Source organism: Opisthocomus hoazin, chromosome 4, assembly GCF_030867145.1.
Source record: "Opisthocomus hoazin isolate bOpiHoa1 chromosome 4, bOpiHoa1.hap1, whole genome shotgun sequence".
NCBI classification, from domain to species: domain Eukaryota; kingdom Metazoa; phylum Chordata; class Aves; order Opisthocomiformes; family Opisthocomidae; genus Opisthocomus; species Opisthocomus hoazin.
The window spans coordinates 55963060-55989436 of NC_134417.1; the positions used below are offsets into that span (position 1 = coordinate 55963060).

At 42.4% G+C, this 26377-nt stretch overlaps 1 protein-coding gene across 1 annotated transcript in view; it reads right to left on the reverse strand.

The window, feature by feature from the left end:
• Positions 1 to 26377, reverse strand: part of CREB5 (cAMP responsive element binding protein 5) — a 255855-nt gene that overhangs the window by 212069 nt on the left and 17409 nt on the right. Inside the window, exon 2 of the mRNA XM_075417436.1 lies at positions 1849 to 1920. Within this exon, the coding sequence (XP_075273551.1) occupies positions 1849 to 1902 (54 nt within the window). The 5' untranslated portion in view covers positions 1903 to 1920. The remainder of the gene's footprint in view (positions 1 to 1848; positions 1921 to 26377) is intronic.

A 26377-nucleotide genomic window follows, 5' to 3' on the forward strand; every position in this document is an offset into this window, starting at 1 on the left:
AAAACAAAGTGATTATGTGAAAGACCTTGCTCACTGAAATTGTGAGGGGGAAAAAAAACCGCATTTTCCCCTCGTGGAAATGGCTTTTCCTTCATGGACACCATGCTCTGTCTTCAGGGTGAAATCAGCCAGCTTAAAGCAGGCGTGGGGCAACTGAGGAGCAGCTATTGCTCCAGCCCAGACTTCGTCTTTTTTGTAAGTCTACTTTCTTCCTCATGCAGGAGGTCAACTCCCTCAGCCCTCAATCCACATCCGCACCAGCTGACAGAAGCCAGTCCCCAGAGAGCTTAGCTGGATAGGAGCGCCACAGCATGTGTGTCTGTCAAGTCCTCATTTACAATAAACGGAGGTCATGTTTTGAAATGGGAAATTAAATGTTTTTTAAGATGAAGTCACACCTACATTGCTTGTCTTTCCAAATTGTAACATCATACAACCAAATCTGCTCTCTGAACACCTGAATGACTTGCTTGTATCAGTTTCTCCTCCATTGAGGAAATTAATTAGTAGCTGACACAAAAACACTCAGGTTCACTGATCTGAGTGGAAGTTAGTTTTAAAATTCAGTAAAAAGGTAAATAAGACTTGATTATAAACCTCAGAGTCTTTTGTTCTACCTCTGTGATAGAATGATTGAAGTTTTTAGCTCTGCACATGGAGATCTGAAATGACAAATCCTCGACCAGAGGGACAATCCAAACAATGCACTCCGACACCCACAGAAAGACTCCCAGTTAGTGAAACAGCAAAGCTGCTCAGCCAGTTGTTAACTGGACCTCAGGCTTCTCCCTTTCCTTATTTCAGCTCTTGGCAAAAATCAACACCTACACTCCAGTAACAGTCACTCATCGTTCCACCAGAAGAGCCTAAAGGGTTGTAAAAATAAGAGACAGCTGAAAACTCCCAACGTGCAGTTAAAGCAGGGAAATATTACCCTCATTAAGAGAGGAGGACTCCGGGAAATGGGGAAGCTAAATCACTTCGAACAGATGCATACAGGAAGCCTGTGGCAAAAGCCCAAAAGATGCCCTTGCCTGAAAATTTTACTCTCAAACTCGTGTCACCAAACTGAATCAGGGTTGGAAGTGCCACACGTGGAACTTCCCACGTGGCTGCATGGGGGGGAACTTCCCTCACCACTGCAAAACCATCGAAAAAACACTTAAGTCCCAATTCAAAATCTCAACAGGTAAAATCCTTGTCATTTCAGGTTTCTTAAGATCACTAAACATCTAAAGTTACAGGTCAGATTATACCCTCAGAAGCACACGGTAGATCACCAGCAAACAGGAATCCCAAATGTACATCCTGGGACAGAATTTATCTACAGACTGCATTTTCCATAGAGAATATTTAGTAGGAAGATGTCTTATTAGCTTTTTTAAAAAAAAATCTTCAAGATATCATTGTATTTAAGTATTAAAAAAGAAAGTAAAAGTCAGGAGGGTTACAGCATCCAACAGGAAACATAATATATTCCATCGCACATCTAAGCAGAAGACAGGCAAATGTGTCCTGCCTAGCGTGTCCTCTCTTGCTAGGCACTAGAGGAATTTGCAATACCTGGCTTGAAACATTAGGCTTGGGGATGAGGGAAGGCACAGAAGCAGAGCTTGAGAAGTAATTTTACCAACTCATTTTTGACTAGCTATTGTATTTGCTTTAAATATTTTGTAATATCTTGTGGGGAAGGAGGAAATGCGGGGGGGGGGGGGGGGGGAGGGGCAAGGGACTTAAGAAAAAAACAACACACATTATTATTAGACATGTGTTAATATATCAGGACGCATTATACAAGCCAGAGCTAGTGCTGAGGACTCAATTAATATCACCGCTGACTCCACTCACCTGCGAGCAGCCTGGGGCACTGCAGACAAAAGGCCTCTCCTGCTCCAAGTTCATCTTTGATTCCTCATAAATCTACATGTTAAAAGGGGGAGGGGGAAAGAAAGGGAGCCTATGAATATACACGTTCTAAACTTCACACACATATGCAACATACAATTGTCACAGTTTGTGCTTTTTTCAAACTCCCAAAACAGACCAGAACAAAGTTTTCATCCTCACAGTACTAAATTTGCTAATATTCAGTAGGCTCCCTATGGTCTAAGTTCTTATTACTCCTTCCTGAGTACATATTTACTTTGAAGGAAGAAAAAAAATCCATTAAGCTTTCACAGCAGAAATCTGCCTCAGAAAAAAGTGTATGTTCAGTGTTGATATTAGATAAGACCGTGTCTACTCAGAAATATCTCGAATTAAGGGTTTTTACCTTTCATTCTTCAGTTCCTGCTGAACAACAGTAAAACCAGACGTCTACGTTACTTCTGAGAAAGTACTCACTTATTGAACTTCTCCATCCATACTCTTCAACATCAGTAACTTCAATGCATTACATACATGCTCCCTATGACACAAGGTAATTGTGCATCCCCATCCTATAAAAGGTCAACTAGACCCTCAGGAGCCTGAGAAATGAAGTTTTGCTTAAAACTGTTGCTTCCTCATAGCAGTTCCAGTCCTGTAACCTTGAACTAAAGCCTGGGGGAGAGATCCTGGGTCTCAGATAAAACCAAAGGAGGAAATATTCACCCTCAGAACACAGTGAGGCAGCTGAATTTGAGTCAATATTACAGCAGTGTCCTTGACCAGCGTCAATAAAAATAATTTTTTAGTAACATTCTAGGACATAAAATAAATAAGTCACTTCTTTCAGAAATGTTTTGAGGCTGTTGGTACAGCGGGCATTACAAGCTAGAATATAATACCTGACCCACCTTAGAGCACAATATACAACTTCTCCTTACATTATGCCTCAAATCCCTTAAAATTCAGCCCCACTGCAGCCCTGCGTAGACATATACCTGAGCTGCATTTGTGTGAGCTTTTCATAATACAAAGACAAATATCTTGGTGGAGAAGCAGAATTTGATTTTAAAGCTACAAAAATTTGCAGAAGGACAAGTGCTAAAAATTACTCCATGCTGTTGTAATTTTTTAAAACTACAATTCATTGCTTCCTGTTATTAGGAATATCTTTACCACACTTAAAGCTTTTCTAACAACAAGTGTATTTTCAGAAGTGTTGCTACCATCCCCTGCAAACAATAAATACACAGTTAACCTGAACATCAGCCAGACCTGTACTTACAGCGATTATTTTCAATACTTTAAGTTCTCAAAAAAAACACTAAAACTTTTGGATGGTAACTTGTTCTTTCTAATTGAAATTCATTCTAGTGGATAGCATTACCCTGATAGGGTATTTTCTGAGTTATGACCCCCCCACACACTCCTCCTCCCCCCAAAAAAATTAGCAGAGCACTCTTTACCTATCTCCACTGACTGCCAGAAGCAGCATCCAAAAGTGATTTTTTTTTTTCCCTTTAACCTTCACAAGGGCACTACCCCCCAAAGGTGATAATTAGCATCAACTGTTTTTCTTGATGTGGACATCTCTACCAACACCTGGCTTAAGACAAGTGATTCATTGCACCAAATACAATCAGGTGTCAAGAAAGGCCCTAACTCACAGCTAACCTATCTATCTACACAAGGCTAGAACTCAAATCACTAAAATTGTACCTAATTTATTCCTTTAAGATTATTCATATCCTGTTTTGATTTAACTTACAGCTATGTTAAACTGAAATAAGATACTCATAATCAGAAATGAAAGAGTATGTTCGCATAAAGGCTTATACTAAAATAACCAAAGGTGTTAAATTACTTCTAATTTCAGTTATTTCGGTTCCAGACTCTGCATAGACAAGCTCTTCAGAGGTGAAGCAATAAAAATGCTCTGAATTGCTCTATCCTGTCTGGAAGAAACAAGCAGCAGAGAGATAACTAGCTAAACAAACAAACCCCCGCAAAAACAAAACCAAAACTTCCCGCAAAGTTTGATTTTTAAATCCACCTCTATTTATGGGATGTGACCGGGGGATGTCGTCTTTCCTAAAGACCTTTTCACAGAAAAAAAAAGGGGGGGGGGGGCTATGTGTGGATAATGAAAGGCTTTATCTGATATCTCAATTACCCCTTCAACTGAAGAACTGCCAAAGGTTTCTGTTACCCCTTCTCCCCTCCTCAGGGGAGAGTGACAACTGCATTTTCAATAGCAGAACAACGGATGAGACTCAGTTAAAGAAAACAAGAGAGCAACAATTCCAGTCCCAAGTGTCCTAGTGAATTTCAAAACACTACCAGGAAATATTTGGAGTTTGTTTTCTTATTGAGCATTGCAAGTCTAAAACTGCCCTCCTTGCGCTGAGCTTGAGCTTTAGTCTCTAAATCCATCAGCACATGCTCTGATACAATTCAATGATTCTCAAGGTTACTACATAGATAAGCACGGACTAAGCACCAAAATAACATACTCGACTTAGACCAGAATCCCAAGTGTGGGGATTGACTGCAGGAAAACATGGAGTTGGGTTTTATTCTCTGCATTTTGAAAAGCTGTCAGATTCAACGTCTAGTCGTTTACCACAAATGTACAAGTAACTGCTGGTTCCCATGAGAATCACTCTTTGCAGGCTATTTGCAGACACTAAACTTTAAAAAAATAGTAATAATCCAGAATGGCTATATCATATGTGCCCTCCAGGATACTGTCTAGCATAACTTGACCCACATAACATGTTAGCAGATAGTACAATGCCCTCAGGACAAACTGCACCATGCAGAATTCATATTTACATGTGATGCTATCACCGCGGTTGAGACTGTAGTACTATTGACTCTCTTACAATAGTAAATGAGAAAGAAGCTGCCTACTGCCCACAATTTTTGAGAGGGTGTCCAGTGCTTGGCTATCTTACAGCAGTAGTTCGAGCTTTATGCTTGAATGTTGACAAGAAACAAGCAGCTGAAAATCTGGGCTGTGAGTGTGAACCTCCCGTGTCCCTCGTCCCTGCTGAACTCCACAAGACCTGTGGATGCACAAGCAACGCAGGATCTCACCCCAGGTTTGCAGCAGGGTAAGAGCTCTCCGCAACAGTGGTGTTTTGGTTGTGCACAGCACAGTCTGCATGGCATCCTTTTCAAGATGCAGTCACACATCTCCCATCCTTCAGTCGCACACATCCTCTGGCACACCGTTCACACAGCTCATGTGTGTTGCTGGGCTGCACAACTCAAGTCTGCTTTTCCACAGTGTGTGCAGGTGGTTCAGCATTCGTGAAGGAAATAACGCAAGCAATGGCAACATTTCGACTTCACCTAATAAAAATAAATCACAGCAACCTTTCCATCTAAATTAAGGTGCTTATTAGCCTTTGGGATCTTAAAAATTCAAGTTACACTCATGCACCTTTCATAGTACTACACATGACTGACACAATTAATGCGCATTAAGAATATCAGGCAAATCTAAGATGATTGAAAAGTTAAAAAATTGCTCAGGCCTGAATTTTTTACTTCCGTTATCAATAGTTTAATTTATTGCAACTTTGTGACCTCTTCAAAGAAACAAACAAGGACTATAAATATAAGTGAGCACTAATATTGATATGTCAGCATTAGTTCTGATATTATTAACAATAGGCATGAGTGCATTATGCAGCAGAAAAGGGGGCTGAATTTTAATAGACATGTTAACAACATCTGTCAGCATTTATTGCCCTATTGTGACCACATAAAGAGCCTTATTGGCAGAACATGTAAGTGAGGAAATCTGCTACACTGTTGTAGCCTGCCATTCTCCTGAAATATCACTCTGCTTAAGAGAAGTTACAGTATTCTAATTAGAAAAATAAATAAACAAAAATACAAAAGAAACATAGAAAGACTTCTGCAAGCCATGTCACGTGGAAGAGAAGTAAGTTCTGCAGCAAGCCAAGATTCTCTTCTGTTCCTTGACTTCTGCATAAGATGCTTCTATACATTTTTATTATAATTACTAAAACTGAAACCCACAGTGAGGAATGCACGAACGTAACAAAGAAATAAAAAGCAAACAAAAGAAACAAAACCACCCTCAGAACACAGCAACAAACTACAACCCCTCTCAGCAGCATCCAATGGGAAGTACTCTGCATCTTCAGGCTCCTCAGGGAGATTTTGCAGAGCCCCGTAATCACCCTTTCTGAATCAGAAAAATAGTTCTAACATCTAACACCAAGAAAGCACGCTCCCTTCTGTCTCTCTCTCCCCCTTCTTAAACTCAGCAGTAATATTTTTGCCTTACTGGTAAAAACATCAAGCGGGCTTGTTTCCTGTTTCAATGTTATTCTTGAAATGGGCTGCAGTAAGAATCTGATTTTCATTGGGCTATTATTATTTGCAGCTGCGTGACCTTTTTAACCCTCTTTTAAAAGTGACATTTCAGCCTTCAACCTCAAGCTCTCTAAATGTTGCAAGGTTTTCAGTCCTCTGATTAACAGTGAAAAAGAACCGATGGAGAGATGTATGCTACAACGTGTCTAATACAGGTCAGTGCACCCAACCTGCCATTTGCACAAGTGAGTAATTACACTCTTATAAGCAACCTGTTTGCTGAAATTAATCACCTGGGCACATGCTTGCAAGACAGGTTTCTTCAGCCTGGTGTGACCAAGGTCACTGAGATTTCCAAATACACACACAAAATACACAGTCGCTAGAGTCAGCAGCAGTATGCAGAGACATGAGCAATAAATGAAGCATCACCTATTTTTTAGGGTCATGGCCACAACGTATAAAAAGTGAGAGGAGACACGGTTATGCTGCACTTGTGGACATTAAAGAACCCCATCGGTGTATGCTAGCTATGGCTATTGAGTACAGCACTATTTATAGATAATTACAGTGTTATTACAAATGCTATTCAGACTTGTTGGGTTTGGAAGTGTAGTACACACAGGGTTAATGCCTACAGTTGTTCCCAATATGTCCTTGCACAAGCAAAACCAGTTTTAAGTACCGTTGCGCTGAAACGGTGCATGGTGGTTTTCGTCAGCACGGGCTGTTCAGTGGAAGCGACTGTTTTCTGAAACCAGCATCGTGCTTTCCACATGCACGCATACAGGGCTCATTATCACCGCCCTGCCTGCTTCGGCTGCTACAACGAAGGGTCTGTCAGCATTTCCATTAGAAAACCCCTCATTTCAGCACTAAAGCATTTCCAAATGGTTCTGGATGCTGGAAAACAATTTGTGTCTGGAGTCCCCAAGAAGGACTTTAATGTGATGCACATTTGAGCTGGGGCTCGAGCCCTCACTGGTACTCCAGTGAAGTTTTTGTGATTGCATTTATGACATTTATATGTGGAAAAACACTCAGCTTGGGCCTTTATTCATTTGTTTTAAAAGAAGAGAGCCCCATAAATCTTTAGGCAGAGCCGAGTGCTCTCAAAAAGCGGTTGATGTGTGAATTGCCTCAACAGCAAGCAGCCTTCGGTCCTGTCCTCGCGGCTGGCAGCACCGCCGCCCAGCAGCAGCACCCTCTGTGTGGCCTGGGGGTGCCTCGCAGGCAGCCAGCCCCTCACCACCTCTGAAGCTGCTGGCCGCTAGCACGCTGCAGGATCATGTGCAAATGGAGTACCAAATAATGCTTGCTTCATGCTGCCAAGCACCCCAGGTCTTTCTAAGGAGCCACTGGGTTTGCCTATTGCCTGTCTGAACACAATGTAGTGTTAGGAAGGGTCCCTAGCAGCCCAAAGGTTTTGTCCCATCTCTCTCTCTTCCAGGTATACCCATTTGTCCCCATATCAGCTCATCATTTGGCCATTAAAACCCACTGTTTCTGTTATCCAGGAAAACCAAATAGCTGCCTTCTGCCTTTTTTCTGCTTATGCAGAGCTACTTTCTCCTCAAGAATGAAAGAGCAGAACTGGGGATAACTAAAAAAAGACAGGGCAGAGATAGGAAATTTCAGAAGTGAACACAAATGAAATTTGTAAAACCCTGGAATTAAGGAGGGGGGCAAATAAGGGGAAGAACAACCCCAAAGGGGCTAGGGGCAAGGAGCCACCAGTAGAAATGGAAAAGAGAAACTAAGTGGAAGTGAGGACTGCAGACCACTGAGGACTGGGCTGAGGAAGAGGAAGGGAGTAAAAGGGAATACCTCTGAAAAAGAAACTCAAAGTAGAGTGGAGGCCCCATCCCTGGAAACATTGAAGGCCAGGTTGGACGGGGCTCTGAGCAACCTGGTCTAGCTGAAGACGTCCCTGCTTACTGCAGGGGGGTTGGGCTAGATGACCTCTAAAGGTCCCTTCCAACCCAACGCATTCTACAATTCTACTGCCTTCCCACATAACAGCAGCGTGAGAGCCAACACCACATACCCATGCATGACAGAGTATTTGGTAAAGGGCACAATTTGTCCTCTACACTGGATGAGCTGTATCTCCAGTCTGGTAAAAACGCATGAGTCTGAACGATTACATTTCATGGGCTCTCCATTTCAGCCTGGGAAACCCAGCTTGGATTTACTTGGTACAGAGAAAAAAGATTTGCTCTTTTACAGAAAAGACCATTGAGTTTCTAAGCACAGACAATAGAAGACAAAAAAGGGAAATGGGACAACAGAGGTGAAGAGCGAATTTAAAACAAAACCAGAAAAACCCCTACTAAAACCCCAGCACTTTTGAAAACAGTTCATGAAAGTTATCTCAGCACAGAACTATTCTATAGGAGAAATCAGATCTTTATAGGGAAAGATGGCTATTACTTCAACTCTGGAAAAACACTTTGAGGAGTAATGTGGTTATGCTGCACTCTGCGATTGGCAAAACAGGGCTGGCCTGACCTGGAAGTGTCCCAGGCTTGTAGCTCTGCAACTCTCCCCCACTGATGGCATTTGCAGAACAGCCCTAATACCTGCTCTCCCCAGTTACAAGTCTGAAACGACACAAGAGACCAGGCTGTAACCTTGCTGACAGCACTGAGGTTTGCTCAACAGAAGACGCAGCAGCAGCAGCACAAGCTACAGCAATGTTAAAACCACAAAGTTAAGAAAGGAAAAGACACTATTCAACAATGAACGTTTTACACAGCAGCAAGCTGAAACACTACCTGTATTACCTCCATTTTCCCTACGTGCAATTCTTCCACGGGCTTTTCAGTGCTGGAAATTCAACAGCTAACCCAGACCTGTTGAACTATAAAACCTGGGTCTACGGACTCCATATGCCAAATGTTAGGAAGAATGGGTACTCAAACAGCATCAGAACTTCATGTTTATCTCAACATGAACAAATACTGTCCTTGCTCTGTATCATCAGGCATTCAACTTAAGTGCTCCTGTTCGAAGGCTAAGTTAGATTTCAGGATCTTTGGAGTGAGGGAAGGAAGGAGGGAACAAGGGGCACGCTACATTAAAGCAGGATTCGCACAGATCCTTTAAATCATCTGCTACAAAAGGACTCTCCCACTACCTACCTCACAAGCTTCAACACTCAGATTTCTTTGATCGGATGCATATATGTGGTGCTAAGTCACCTTAAGTCACTGTCCATCTCACAAATTGTTCTGCACAAAGGGAGGTGGGGGAACTGCAAAACAACTGCAGTAACACAAGTGAGAGGAATCTGGCTTCAAGAGACAAACACTAACAGCGAGCATTTTAAAGGAAAAACATATTTGCTCTGCTCTTTATGAGCAAGTCTTGGCTTCTGCCTGTTTGGGACACAGTCCCTTGGGGCACAAAATCCACACACAGAAGTTAAAACCACCATTAGCTGAAATCAATATTTACTACCAAACTCTTGAAAGATCTAAAGGAGAAGATACATACAGAGAACGCCATTCCAGGCTCTTGCAGTCATTATTAACATGGATCTGATAGCACCTACTCCCTCTCACTACTAATATTCAGTAGGTTACACACTTAACAGCACTACAGTGCAGTATTTGATGCCCTACCAAGTTGCTAGTAACATAAGAACAGTTTGCTTAAAATTGTATCTACAGTTATTTTCCAGGCAAAGGGATAAAAAAGAACAGAAGATGCTTAGCCTGTTAGACACTGTCTTCCCCAGTTGTCACTCCTCTCCCAAAGGTTAATAGTGCTAAGTGAGGTGGGTCCTCTGTCTCCTACAAATGCCTTCACAAACACAGCCCCATTCCCAGAGCTGTAGAAGTCGCTAGGCTTCCTATCAGTGGTTCCTATGCCAAAAGCATTATCGTGGGTGTATGAAAGAAAAACAAAGAGTCTTCAGATCATCTTCACAAGTTAAGATGGTTCATCATGCCTATTGCTGTGAAAGAAAAAAAAAGCCTACTTCAAGGAAAAAAATCAAGCATTATGCACTGGCGAAGATCTCCGGGAAGCCTGCAAAGGGCAGAAAAGGCAACGGCAACTGTGGCGAGAGATGAAGCCCATGAAGCAGAGGGTGTCAATGATGAACTCCCAGTAACATCTGGCAAATAAGCTAATCTTTTGGGACTTTCCAACGTTGGCAGATAAGTGTGTTGTCTGTCCCTTCAAAGGCTGACCTCATTTCTATCCTTGGGTTAATGGCATGCAAAGCTCTCCGCTACACTTACTTTTTTCACTCTTCCCCCCGCCCCCAACAGTTATTATTAAACACCAAACAACTTTGCCTATTGTTGTAGTTTGCATACAATTTAATTAAGAGTTTTCCCTCCAGGAATAATATTGACTGAAGGTTTCGAAGGGTTGTTTTGTTTTTTAAGTGTACTGTAACTGCAGTATGCTAATTGCTTTGGTTTACAATACACAAATAGATAAAAGAATTCACCTACCTTGCATGCAAATAAACACTTGGATTTCCAAAGGGAGAGAAGAAAAAAAAAGAAAGCATAAAAGATATCCTGGGGGAAACAACAACACAAGGCTGCTTAGCTGACTTTCATACCAGAGGCAGTTAGAGGCTTTAACACGAGCTTTGAAAATTCTGCCAGCCCAAATTTTCCTTCTGGTTTATTATACAAAATGATCCCTAAACCAGAACTCTGCAAACCAACTCTATACATTTTATGGATACAACTCTGCAATTCAGTATACTTAAAATAATTTTAACTTAAGACCAATCTCACTTTTTACTTCTTTTTGGCTTTTTAGTTAACATACAAGGCAGCTTAAAACTTTCATTACATAGAAAAATTAGGTCATTAATAAATGAGCTACAAGCCATTAATTATTAACTTTCACCAATTTTTAATTACAATTTTTAAAGATTTTTTTTTTTTTTATTGGGAACTTCTCTCTCTTCAAAATGACCAGAAAAATCCTCAATCAAACCTTCAACATTCACTGTTCTTGGTATAAGATAAAATCCTCTGGGGTAACAAATCTCTGCTGAGAACACTGGCAGCCTGCACGTCCCCTCAGGTGGTACTCAGCACTAAAGAGTCTCAGACATTAAAAACTAAAAACCGTTCTTTTCAACCTTGACAAATCAAGGGCAGGCTGATTTGCAGCACTTTAAACTTTGTACGTGCAAAGCTACCGGCAATCTCCAATACATACACCTTATCATCAGACACTTGGTTTCTCGCCGTCATGTAAGAAGGTTTACTAACAGCAGCGTAACAACCTGTTCCAGGTAAGTGTCAGCTGGATTTAGGCATATCCATATGTTTTTAGGAATACAAAGATGGAATCATCCTACTGTTAAAATACCTTCACTAAAACAACAGGTTTTGAGTTTCGGAACCAGGTTAAAAAGCTGTTTCTAAATCATCCTTACTAACTGCACAGCACAATTGCACTTTAAAAGGGCAGCACACAAGTAAAGCAGTAAACAAGGATTTGCTTGAACTAACTAGTAACTCGGAAAAAAAGATAGACTCAGAGAAGCTGCTGATAATAAAACAAGTTTCTGTATTTCGGTGGCCCACTTGCACATTACAAGCAGCTCCTTCTGGAGAATCTTTTGTCAGACTGGAGGCTTTCAACTTATCAAAAAGGTTAAAACTATGGACCAGAAGCACAACTCACAAAAGTTAATGAAAGCCTTTTTTGGGAAGTCAGTCACCTGGAGTACCTGAAGCGACAGCAGTAATCACAGGACACGTCCCGTGCAGGTATTATCAAAAAATGCTGCCCTGCTGCAGGCAGAGCCCTCCCCAGGGCTCCGAAATCAGGAGCCACTACCGGGGCCTGGAGCCAAAAAAGCTCAGGAGAGGCAAGCGGTGCCCGGGGCAGGCAGGCTCAGTGCCGAAGCCCCCTCCTCTCCCCCCATTACACAGGCCAGCAGCACCAAAGGACTCCTTCAAGCTAGCACCGGAGCGAAGGATGAGTGAGGACCGTCTGCCCTAGCAATTCAGGTATCTGACTTGGAAACAGCACAGGACAGCCTGCAAACTGCTTGGGAGACATCCAAAACAAAAACAAAAAAACCCCAAACCATTTCGTACTACTCCCCCTGCCCTCCTGCAGACCCCCCGCTTGGCTCTGGCATCCACCTCCGCCCTGGATGTGTCCGCAACCCTTGGGTCCAGCTTCTTGACCATTAAAGGACTGGACCCAAGAAAGGGGCTAACTTTGATGAGAATCCAACACAGATCTTCAAAGACTTTTTTTGCAAATATATGCCTGCACTGAGCCCGCAACTCGGCTGAAAGTGAGGGTGCCCTAGAGGTACTCGCGAGACCGGAGGTGGTTCTCCAGCACTAATGATGTCTTCCAAATATGGCTGATGAATGTGAGAGACAAGCCAAAGTGTGCCTCCCTCTCCATAACCTGAAAGAGCAGTTCAAACATCTGCATCTCAGAGGAACCCCAGAGCAGGCAGGGATGTGCTGATGCCTGGGCCTGGGGCCGCCCTGCTCCCTAGCTGGGGAGGTGGGATGGGTTCTGCCCTGACACCCCCAGTAGCCCCCGGAGCTCCCAGCTCCCAGGGAACTCCCTGGTCCCCACGGTGCCTGACATACAGCTTTCCTGGTGGTCTCCATTGGAGCAGGCTGCGTGGGCTAAACAGCTCGAGGCACTTGTGGGGAGGCTGTTCAGCTGTTGGTCCCTTGGGAGCACTCCCAAGCCAACGCTGTTGAGCGCTGGACCCAGGGCTCTGCAACAAACCCACATAGGTATGGCTAGTGTACTTCTGTCCAGAAAAACCTCAAGCACTGTCTCAAAGAATGGCAGATTTGGGGTGCAGAAGGGACATAAACACAGCCTTTGCTCCACTGCCACTTGACCAGCAGGGGACATCCGCCATGGGTTGCCACTCTGCTCTCGACTAATACAGCTGCTGCAAAGCAAACTGCTACCACTGGTTGGGCAGAGGGATGAGTCTCCTTTCCAGAACTGATTGAGTGGTGCTCATCATTAGCCAAATACACATGCAAACTATGGGAAACCCTCCTAGGAGCAGATACACAGCAGAGAGACCTGCTCAGCTAGCACTGAGGAGAGCTCTGTGCTGCAGGAGTGAGCGTGCGTGTCTACATGTGCCCATACATGCAAATCTGTGGGGTAGGTGGGAGTGTGCAAAGGGACATTTGCTTCCCTCCTGAAGGGCTGCAAGTACATTTGAGCAATACAAAACTCTGCAGGACTCTCCTCAGAAGACTGCCACATTGCGGTCAAAAAGCAGCTCCCTTAAGGAGGCAGTACATCAAAATGAAACAATTCCCAGGCAGTGACTAGCAACAAATTTCTGGCAGTGACCAATCCATAACTACAAACAAGAACATTAAAAACTGAGACGCATGAAAAAAAATACTACTTTTCCTAAAAAGGAGGAGGCAAACAAAGGAGTAATTCTCCATAGGCTGTACATTCACAATCTGTGAACAACTCACAGCAACTTATAACATGCTGCAAGTGTAAAGCGGTGAAATTCAAACATCTCCAAAAACCACAGATTTGTAACTTGCGCTTATGTAAATACACAGCTTTCAAGCCTCAGCCATCCTGGCCATAGCTCTTCTGGGAAAAATGAAAAAATCTTGGCTGAGATTTTCAAGAGCAAGTGGTGATACTGAGCGCCTTCAGTTTCTAGGTGTCCAATCAGAAATACTTTAAAAGGCTGAATTATCAACTCATGCGGCACACACCCTCTTCCAATCATATCCCTTTAGGGAATATTTGTCTTAAAAAGTAAGCAAATAAGGAAAGGTCAGACACATACACATTATTTTGTTGATTCTTCTCTCAGTATTCTCTCTGACCCGAAGATGTAATACTGTGCCAAAATTATAGACAAGTGGCTAAGGAACACATATTTAAAGACTGATTTTTTTTTTTTTTAAATCGAGCTTAAAGATGCCCAAAATCATAATTAACTTCAAGAGGCTGTAAGTGTCTTATATCTGTAGTTTCATCTGAAAAATCCCAGCTTACATGATCTATCCTAAGTCATGCAAAGTCCGTGGCAAAGCCAGGAAATAAATATATATATATATATATATATATATATGTATATTTATAGTTACAATGTACTGCTTAACTACAAGATCATTATTTTGGAACAGGACTGCATAGACTGATTTGACTTTTTGCATTTTTAATTAACATAATTTATCTCATTTTGAACTAGGGTGCAGAAAGTTATGAATAACGAATTCTTTGTGTGAGAAGTTAAAATAGAATTTTAAAAAACCTAAAAAGCTATCTCAACATATAATTGTCTCAGTTTCTAAAAAGAGGATTTAATACATAAGCTGTTCTGACGGTCTAACAAGCATATGAATACATAATTCCTTTGTCCTCCCCTTGCCGGAACAGAAGATCACTGAGATTTCTAGCAGGACAGTGAAAAAGCACCCTTATTTTGAAAGTAATCAGAATGTAAGCGTTAACACTCCCTAAGAATATAGATAGTATAACCCACTACACAAAAAACCCAAAGAGTGGTCCATGATGTTTGCATACAGAATCACTAACCTCATTGCCACCCATACGCCTGTACCGCAAACACACTGTGGATGTCTGGTATCAACTGACTAGAACAATCTATGCTTCAGAGTACCCATGCTCTAGAGGTAGCAGTCAGAAAATAAAAGCATAATTGTGGTGGCAGAATTCATGTGAAAGCAAATTTTACAGGTTAGTAACATCAGTGACTGCATCCAATAAAGCAATAAAGCCATCAAGTGATTACAAGTGCGGGTTTCAGTGTCTGGAACTTCAGAGCACTTTTTGAAAGACTCAGCCGGAGCGCTTGACAGACTCTCTTGGTGCACCATCTGCCTCCCATCAGGCACCTGAGGAGGGTCTCAGAAAGCCGTATTACTGCAAGATCCTTTTTTCCAAGTATACACTAGCAATATGAAGGCCATTAGGTCTGTATACTCTAGCTGTCATAATTCTGCATGAGATAGCATCCAATATTTTTGTAAGTAAGGCTAGTTTTCTTCACAGAGAGCACTATTTATATGAACAATTTCAGATACTAACTAATACTTTTGCATTTATCAATGCCACAAACAGCTTTTTGAATATTAATACCACTTGTTTTCTTTCAGGACAGTTAGTGGCAATCATAAATAGGTTCCATTATCTTCTCGTGTCAAAACAGACTAAGAAAATGCTTAACACCCATTTCAACTGGATCATCCAAATAATACAATTCTCTGCAAAACTCTGCAGAACAGAAAATGTCTGGAGAGTATCGAGAACAAATGAGACCATCATGAGCCTCCTTCCGAGGACCACCATCCACCTCTGGCAGACTCAACTGCTACACTTCCCTCCTTCTCCCCTCATCATAGAATCACAGAATGTTAGGGGTTGGAAGGGACCTCTGTGGGTCATCTAGTCCAAACCCCCTGACGAAGCAGGGTCACCTAGAGCAGGCTGCACAGGACCTTGTCCAGGCGGGTCTTGAATATCTCCAGAGAAGGAGACTCCACAACCTCCCTGGGCAGCCTGTTCCAGTGCTCCGTCACCCTCAGAGGGAAGATGTTCTTCCTCATGTTCAGACGGAACTTCCTATGCTTCAGTTTGTGCCCATTGCCCCTTGTCCTGTCACCGGGCACCACTGAAAAGAGTTTGGCCCCTTCTCCTTTCTTACACACTGTCTTGGTCTCACGTGAAGAAGCCTCTGATCTTGGATCATTCATTTTGCATTTACATACATAATATTTTGGTTTATGCATTTCTGTATTACTTCACAGCATGCGTGTAGCTGTAGTACACAATGTGTTATGAACTTTTTGGTGTTACAGCATTTAAAAAAAAAATGAGGTCCTTCTCCAAGACATTTTGATACTACACCAACACCTTTGGTATTGTCTTGGCTGGGCTGTAGACCTAAGAAGTTGGCTCCTTTATGTTGGTAATGCTAAGAAAAGAAGCAGCAAGATATCCCTACTCATGAAAGAACATCTGGGCTAACCAACCAATCTAAAATACAAGGATCTCTTCTGGTGTCACTCCACGAACAACTAAAAACTTATGTTGAGATACAGGCTGCATCTACTATTTGAAGTTAAACTGAAAAAAAAATTTCTAAGCATTACCTAGGCTGTAACAAACATAGAAGAGCAGAGATAAATATATCGAAAGCATATTTCATTTCAATTGTTTGTGAGAAGTATTCACAGATTGTCTTGCTTCCAGCGCCAGTGCATAGCTCTTTAAGTAGACTCTACCCTTTTCTTTACAGATTTCAATCTTAGGTGTACAAGGGAGCAAATTAATCACTTTAGCAGGTAAAAATCAGAGCAAAGGAAAAGAAAAAAAAATTCAGTCATTGTGGTCCTTCACGCTAACAAGAAACTTCAGGAGTATACTCCATTTTTTCAAGCAAGTTCTTTCTATTTTCTTTTCTTAATGGCTTTCTCTGGCACCCTCATTTCCATTTTTTCTCCTGTTTTCCTACTGAAACAGAAAAGGGAAAAGACACTGAAAACACAGTGAAAAAAAGTATTTTGGGGAGGTTGTTTGTATGGCAGAGTTCAGGGGAGAATTATGGAAATATTTGGGTTTCATCCTCAATGCAGTCTCTAGGAAATTTTATCATTCCAGGTCGGCTCTTCTGCTCACGCACATGACACAACTGACGACGAAATCCATTTTGCAGGAGTTGACAGGGCAATGTTAGTAAGGCCGTCACAACTTCCAGACAGAGAACACAGCCCTGCGACTCAGCAGTCAAACCTCATTGTGGTGAAGATCCCAATTTCAAGATCTGTCAGAGAGGTCAAGCCCATTTCAGTACTGGATATGACTCTGTATTTGGGGGGCGAGGAGGAGGAAGCAAAGCAAATCAGACTACATGTATGCTGGCAAAGATTCCTTCTTCCCTTCATCCCTTTTCACAAAGCCAGTATAGTTTGTGCTTTTTGATGGAAGGCTTTAATTGTGTGATAAGTCATAGCTGGTGAAATAATTATTTCTAATTTAAATCAAATGCCTTTTGGAGGGCTTTACCAGAACAGTTCTGCCCGCAGATCTGCAGTAAGCGAGCCTGTACAGCAAGACTAGTTCAGGCACTTGCTGATAGACCACGAACGTGAAAATGCATATCCACCATGGACTGTGATTTTACAGTAACTTTTAAAGAAGCGTAGCTAGAATATTGCAAGGCTACTCATTCTGGTGTGTGAAAATCCCTTTGGTGTTTTCCAGTTAATAAGGATGAAAGGAGAAAAAACACACAAGAAAACAACATGGGAAAAAAATTACAGGGCTGCATAGGCAGCCTTGAAGGAATATGGATTGAACAACCTTTGAAGTACTCAACTCTAAAATGAGATCATATAAGAATTTTTTAAAGCAATAAAAGTAAAGCCTCAGAAACAAGTGTAAGTTACAGCCTGAAGTGCTTTATCACAGTTCCATGAACCCTCTTCCATAAACCGCAGTTGTTTTAAAAGTTTATTTACTTCATGGCAAAAACTGAACTGATTGTGGGGGGATGAAAAGGTGGGAGGGATCTATAGTTTCCCAGAGGCGTGTTGATAAATAAGGCCTGCATCTCATGACAGCAAATCATTGCAGAAGGAGAAATGTCTCCTGCCAGCCTGCAAGGAAGCATTTGCCACTTGGGGGTAAGAACAAATACCAGCGCCTTACATGCTTCTTCAACAAAATGCCTGCCCTCTGGAGAGCAAAGCCTTCCATTTAACAACATGCCTATGGGTACGTAAAATCACAAAGTAACTTCTAAGCCTGTTGCCTCAAAAAGTTATGCCTGGGCTAATGGTACGACTCTGCTGTGCCACACGAAATACCCAAGCTGATTCTGAGGGAACATACCTGTTTACACAGCATGATGCAGAGCTGGGCAGAGATACTAACTCACATCATGGAAGTAATATCAGCACAACATTGCTCTAGAACTAATCAGCCATGTCTTTCAGTGCGACTATCTAATCCACACACAGAACGCCGCTGATGTGGACATGCCTCTTCCGGATAGAAATCTGCCCACCCATGCCGACCTGGGAGGCTTCTGCAATGTATGATGCACACATAATGAACTTGACTTTAAGCACCCTCAGCACCTCTATCCCAGTCAATCATTTCAGACTTCCTCCATAATCAATGGAGAGAAATAGGCACACGAACAATATCCACTTGACATAGACATCCATACTGGGAAGAGAGGAATCATGAGCTGGAACTGCCAGTTTCTCTCTATCAACTCTGAAAGACAAGCCTAGAGGATTAGCTCAGACACCACGTAGATCATAGAATCATAGGATGGTTTGGACTGGAAGGGACCTTATAAATCATCTGGTTCCAAGCCCCCTGCTACGGGCAGGGACACCTTCCACTAGACCAGGTTGCTCAAAGCCCCATCTGACCTGGCCTTGAACACTGCCAGGGAGGGGGCATCCACAACTTCCTGGGTGACCTGTGTCAGTGCCTCAGCACCTTCATAGTAAAGAATTTGTTTCTTGTATCTAATCTAAATCTACCCTCTTTCAGTTCAAAGCCATCACCCCTTGTCCCATCACTACATGCCCTTGTCAAAACTCCCTCTCTAGCTCTCTTGCAGGCCCCTTCAGGTACTGAAAGACTGCAGTAAGGTTTCCCCAGAGCCTTCTCTTCCCCAAGCTGAACAGCCCCAAGTCTCTCAGCCTTTCCTCATAGGAGAGGTGTTCCAGCCCTCTGGTCATTTTTGTGGCCTCCTCTGGACCCTCTCCAACAGGTCCGTGTCTTTCCTGTGTTACAGATGCCTGTATGTCATCAGACAAAGCCATTCCTCCATACCTGAAGTTTCAGCAGCTGAGCTGGATGCCTGTCTGTACAGCACCTTTAAACCTATGGATAGAAGCGCACTGAAGAAAAAAATACATGACACTGTTGCTACTGATATCCTTAAAGCACAGATTAAAGAGAAAGTGATAGGTTAAGAAAGCGCCTGAGATGTGTCACCTTTTTTTTGCAACTACATTGTGTTTTGCTGCCAACAGAGCAGAAGGCTGGCTCCAAGCTCCACACCTCCATTCACGCGGCACCTCCCAGGACTGGCAGGAATCAGCGAGAGGAAATATCCTGCACCATCCCAGGGAAAGGAGTGCCTTGCCCTGTGCACACTGACCTGCCTGATGACATAAGAACAACCCTCCAGCTGAGTATGAGCAGGCCTTCCTTAGGTGGAAAACAAGTGTGATGCAGGACCCCAAGCAGGGTGGGGTATCTCACACTATGGGGACACTTCAGTGCAGAGACTGTCTAAGCCACTGGAAACAAGGAGCATTTTCTCATCCTTCCTTCCCCAAATTCCAGCTGTGTTCAGATAATAGCTGTAAAAGATATCACTTTAGATATCAATTGAGCTTGTACACCATTGCATACAGAAGTTACTTTTAAATAGATTTAAATGATAATGTTAGCAATATAACTTACATTGGGAAGCTGTAACAAATTCATAACACTTAATTTCTGCTTCCAGCCTCAAGGTTTGGCTGCCACCAGGTTCTTTAAGACCCAAATTTTGTACCCTATACATGCAACTATTTGTTATGTAGTTTTAAGTAATCTACAGGAGCCCTGGAAAGAAATACAGGTAGACAGCTGGAGGAGAGAACTTGTTCAGCTCGGAGACTTGCTCAGAGCCATTTACAGATCTGTCCCGATTTCACAAATGACGTAAGAAATACAGATTTTAAAATTATACAAATGCTAAATCATTTGTTTTGGAAGATTTGGTGAAATGCAGCCGTTAAATTTAATTATTCAAGTTATAAAAGACTCCATCCAGGGCAGTTGTTATGGTAGGCTGACTTCATCCTCTAAGGCAACTTTCCGTTTTTATTCCTAAGCCCTGTAACACCCTGCAAGCCCCAAGGGCACCCCTGCAGCAATCTTCAGAGAAAGAGAGACAGAGAGAGAAAGTTGTCCTTGGATTTATTTAGCGAGAAGGAGGCCAGATCTGGGACAGGGAAAAAGGTTTGCATAGAGTCAGAGCTCTCGTGGATTTGTAAAATCATCCCTGCACATGGAATATATTGAACCTTGAACCTAAACTAAGGTCAAGCAAGTTTAAGGCTTGATACAGATGTTTCACAGAACTCTGGTAAATGAAGGTGAATGTTACTGTTAAAGCAAGAGAAAAAACAAGCTATAAAAATGGTTGGTCGATTGTTTATTTTTCTTTTCAGTCCATTGTCGAGTTTACTTTGTCCCCCTTAAGCCCAGCACTGGTATTTCCTGCATCTGGGCGATGACAGCAATCTCTTACACACCACATAAAACAGATTTAGAAGTTTGAAAGCCACTCCTGGCCTGGTTTCTCCCCGGAAATATATCCCTCCAGCACAAGGGAATATTTTCCTTTTCCTCATTTGTCTTTAATTTATAAAAACACTGCTTGCCTTCTGGTGCGCAAAAAAAAAAAAAAAAAACAACACACATTATAAGCAAAGTACCAACCCCTCCATAACCAATGAGAGGGCTTTTGAACCAAGATTACTTTTTTATTTTTTATTTTACATTAAGTTACAGAACAATCTGAAGAGAAGTCCCTCAAGGAAAATTAACATAATGACTTTTAAAAAAAGATACGATGATCACTTGTTTTTAGCCAATTACTTTTCCTCCTTTGGTATGAATGTGTTTGAAATGGTGCTCAGAACAGGGGCCAAGACCTTCCAAGTGTTCGATGCCATGACGGAGCATAGGCCAGCATGGAAGAAATCCCCTTTCCAAGCAAGTTCTGACTAACAGTGATAATGTTATTGGCTCTGAATCTGGAACGAGTCTCAAGATTTGGCAAATGCAGGAGAAATACAAGTTCGGAAATAATTTGGAAAAGTTAAAAACTTTTAGAGACCCACAGTAAATTAATGCTGTAATAATAATAATAAGCACTTTTCAGTTGCAAAGAGCTTAGAATAAATAAACTTTCAACGTCACAAGGTATGGAGGTGGTATTTTCTCTGTTCTGTTGACAGGGCACATGAGCAAAGGGACTTGAAGGGAGAGATGGCATCAGTATCAGAACAAATTAAAACAAGAGATGATGGGCCATGAAGTCTTGTGTTCAGAATAGATAAAAATGAGACATCTTCAAAGTTAAAAATTTAATGAGGGACAAGTTTGCAGAGAAGACAGGAGTGGTATTAGTATTTTTGGTCTTCCCAAGCTAACTACGTGAGTACAGTGGTTGCAGAATTAGCACACCTGCTTCTGTAAATCAGCTTTAAAGCTGGTTACTTGCTTTGTTTTCTCCATGTTCCCACTGAAGTCCCAGGAATCCTGGATCTAGCTCCCCACTGGTTTGCACCTTGGGTAATGATTAGTGCCCAGATTCATCAAAGCGCTCGATTGCATGCTAAAGTTTCAGGGCCCACAAGTACTCCCAACTCTCAATTATCCACGGGTGGTTTAGCCAGATTCAGTGGATTAACTATGCTACGGACAGAGAAATGCTGGACCCGGTGCTACACGGAGCCCGTGAGGCTCTGGCAGGGCTGTGAGGTCAGGCTGGTGGTCCAAACACCACCCTCCTCCTTGAGCTGTTATCATGAGACCAATGCAGACTAGTTTGCACCATATCAAATTTACCTCCGTATGACTCGAGCACTCGATGAACAAGCATCATATAGAATCTTACATTGACAAAAGCAGCAGACTATTTTTAAAAAGTTTGATTTTAGAAACAGAATCCTCTAGCATTAGTAACCAGCACCCAACACATTAAAAACCTGGCAGCAACCAGCCTAGTGGGACAGCTGCAAGGAAAGAGTTAAAAAACAAAGACAGACATAACTTTTAGAAACAGAAAGTACTGGCAACACGGGGATTCAGACTACCAGAAAAGTCAGGTTTTCAGACAAAATGCATTGCACAGTCATAGGAGCAAGACCTGAATTTGTACAAATTTTTAAAAGCTTTACTACTCCATTGTCCCGTTGTTCTCCCAGCCTAACAGGGAAGAGACACAAAAAGTGAGCGAGATTATATTTGAAATGCTGGCAATACTGGAAAAATTTATAAATGGTGTACAGTGAGCTTTGTGACCTCAAATAAAATGATACTGTACAAAAAAAATCTAACCTGATGTCATGACACATTAAGAAGGAATAGATGCTTGCATTAGAGGACTAAGAATGAGGCCATCCACTTCAAGATTAGAGAGACAAAAATCATTATTTAAGGCAAGAGCATTTGTAGAATGATCAATAGACGGAAACAAACTTAACCCAAGGTAAATATCTGCAAACAAGGCAGGCAGCTGAATGACACAGGGAAAGGATCACAACAACGATAAGCTCTAGTGAAGATTAAGTACACAGAGACACGTTTGAAGAATTTAGTGGGCAGAACAAAGACAGCCTAACTGAGATTGCTGGCACCCTGAACCTGTGCACACGATCTGGAAAGCATCAGGAAAGGCTGAAAGAAAAAACATGCACAGACTACGGACAACTGTGGGAAATTTATATACTAATGCCACAGTAATCCCACGGAGGGGGGTGAGTAGTTCATGTAGTTCTACGGGTAGTGATTGAGGACAGAAAAATTCCCTATAAGAGGAGAACATACGAAATGTAACTTAAGCAAACACTGTCTGTGTACAAATACTGTACAAGCAAACCATCAGCTATATCTGCAACTGTGCCACTGGATCAAACAACTAGCTAGATTCCAGCTGGGTTGTGGAGCCAGACGCAACACGATCACTGCAACTGTGAAGAGCGGCAATATTAAACGGCAGAAATGTGACCGAGTGCTGGTGATGCAGGACACTGCCAATAAGAACATCACGAAGCAAAAGATGCTATCATTTGGCATTTATAGCAGATGACTCACAGGAGTACCACCCACTGCCCGGACACGGGGCAGACGAAGACACTGATTTGAACACAATACAACACCGCAACTCCTTCATCTAATACCCTGAGGATGAATAGTCACTGTGGGTCATGCAGTGCTCTGGCTGAACACATAGGTTAAGTTTCAAAGATAAGAACACCTAGAAAATAAGGTAGAGCCAAGCAAAAACAAGGAAAAATGCAGAGTTTTTTGTGCTTTAGGAGAGCTTCTGAATCCAGCAACCCTGTGAAAAGTCACTGTACCTGTAGAAACTAGTAAAGACTAGATAAGCCGCCTTAGCAAAAAAGAGAGGGTGGGAGGGGGGAATAAGAGAATGTACACCAACTCAAAAATGCTGAGAAAAACGGCACAGCAAAGAGGTCAAAAGCCATTAGCACCAGCTGAGGGAGTACTATCAAGATACACCCAGGGCATCTTTGTTTATGGTGATAAAAGTAGGTCTGGCACATTGCCACATCTATTGGCTACCAAATATAAACACCAAGGGCACCAGCCTTGTCTACTGTTAATCAGACCAGACATGAGAATAGACTCATGTCTTAGTGTTGCTCTCATTACAGAGGAAGATGTTCAGGAAGAGGCATTTCAGGACTGTAAGAACCTGTTTCAGTTATTCCTCAACACAAGTGGAGTAGGAGGCTGAAAACCAGTACACTGCAATGGAAAAGCAATACGACTTCTTGCTTTGGACATGGGGACTCAACGCTAAATCCTGGGAAATCCAAAACCTCCAAGAAACACCCAGACACAAGTGGGTAGAGTGTTTGACCATCGTTCCAGATTTGATATGCATCAGCGATATGACGCTTGTACTCAGTTAACATCCAGCAATGCACAGGGGGTGGGGGTGGCAGGGAGCCTGGAAGTCAAAGCCCAGATAGTGAAAACAGGCAAAGGCAGCCATGAGATGCCAGCTCTAAGGCACTACAAGCATGAGAAGCAGCCAGAGGAAAAACATGTGAGGGAAGCCCAGGAACAAAGCTAGCCACCCACAGACTTCTGTTAGTAATGCCTAGCACGCGCATTGGAAAAAAAAAAAAAAAGAAGAAGAAAAGAGACTACATCAAATTGAGAAGGATCTAGCAGCTAAGATGGACCACAGCAATCCCAGCAGTTCACTCCCAAGCCGTGAATGGGCACCTGGTCACCAGTCGTGAGTGAGCAACAATCCAGCCTCCCCCAGATAAACAAAAAAAACCCCAAATCCACTTTTATGAGATCACCCAAGTGACTACAGCTTATGCATGCAGTTTATGTGCACCTGGATGCAATGACAGCCAAAGCTGCAGTACTCCCATAAATAGTTCTCTCACTAAAAGTAGCTTCTCTTAGCAACACAGTGTCCACTCATGCTAAAGCCCAGCATATCCTTCGTGAAATGACCACAGGCTCTGTCATGGCCGCTGCCCCTTCACAGCAGGAGTCTCTTTCCTGATTCCCAATAGTATGTTTTGTGTAGAAGGGGAGAGCTATAAAACACAAGGTTTTCTCTCACAGTTGTCCTTGTTGTAGCCGAATGTGTTACTGTCATAGACCCACTATTAACTGGGAAATCAATGACAAATACTGCAGTCGTTACTCTTCTAAGTTACCTTACGTACTGTACACTGTGCACTTGTTGGCATACATTTGTTTACACATTCTGGTATGTAAACAAATCTATTCCCTATAGTAAAGTGACTAATTATACCTTTTCTTGTTCATTGCTAGAATATAAAATTTCTTATATGTGTTAATTTAAGGGTCCTGCACTAAACTGGGAGGTATCACTACGCAGTGCTTGTGTTACCGGTGCATGCGGTAGTACATGTCGTGAAAAGAAAACTATGCAGAGCAACCAAATATTCACCAATAAAAGCACTCACTACAATCGTGTAAAGTTTTTCATAGATGGCAGCCTGGTAGCCGTACGTAGGTCTGAAGAAAATATCTTTCACAGACTGAGCACTGACAGCTCCAGCTGACCACAGCGGGAGCGGTGCACACCCAGCACAGCACCTTCAATTTTCAATAACGTGCCTAGCTACACTTTGAAGTCTCGCATTCAGAGTTAACAAATTTCCAGGTGTATTAAGTCAATAAGACTACCAAAAGCACATACATGCATATATGTAGTCTCCTGGAATGTCAGATACATATTCCGTGTTCACACTGGGCATAGTAATAAAATATGCAGAATTACTTCACCAAAAAAATTAAACTCCCTTTGTCTCACTAGGAAAAATTTTCAACCATTTTCAGCATGACGCAGCTGTTAGGACTGTAATTAGACTAAAATGTAGATGTTACGTGCTTCGGAACAGCAGTTATGCAAATGCCAGCACCGCAGTCGTAGGCTGACTCCGGCGAGCCCTCTTTGCAGGAAGCCGGGACTGTACCTCGCCAGAGCTCCTTCGGAGAAAGCCTTCCAACGCCGAGCAAGTGGGTGGTGGATTTACAAACTACAATCTCCTGACGCGAATGAAGAACGCAACTTTACACCGGTGAAGAATCTGACCTCCTCTCTATCCCGCGTATTCCTCCCTCCCTGTCCTCCAGAGCTGAACCCTGCAAGCAGACTGGAGTAACTGCAGCAGGTAATTACAAGTTATTATTGTTGCATTAGAGTGAGTAGCTATTCAGTAAATTAATACTTGATATTAACTAAAGCTATTCATTTGAAGAACACAAGAATCAGCCTCAAAGTACCAATTAACAAATTATTCCTAAACAGGTGTCACTTGAAGCGTAAGTCAGGCTATCATTTTTCTGCAATTCACCAGTTAAGTGCTGACTTCTTCCACACAGAAAACACAATTTAAGCAGACGGTATGCTCTCAAAAGGCATGAGACCTGTACTTAAATAAATCAGTGTTGTTGGATGTGAAGCCTTACACTGACAGCAGAATTTGTGAAGCATCTCCTTAAGATTTCGGAATGATTTACTATCCTGCTGAGAGAACAAGCCCAAGATCTGAATCTTGCTGATTAAACTTCACGCACTCTTGGGGAAAAACACAGAGCTCCTGTTTGCCTATACAAAATAATCACTGACACCTATGCTGCTCTGGTTTTCTAAAGCGTGACGTACTATCACTACGATATTAGGACGCCTGTTCATGTACACAGCGTTTCTAACGCCCCATGGCAGAAACACATCAATTCATTGCCTTTTAATCTTGATCTCGCAAACACTCAGTTCTCTGCGCAGCTCTCCCGCTCTTCAGGGAGATTTATATACAGCTGACTCCGAGTCCCTTGAGTGATTACTGCA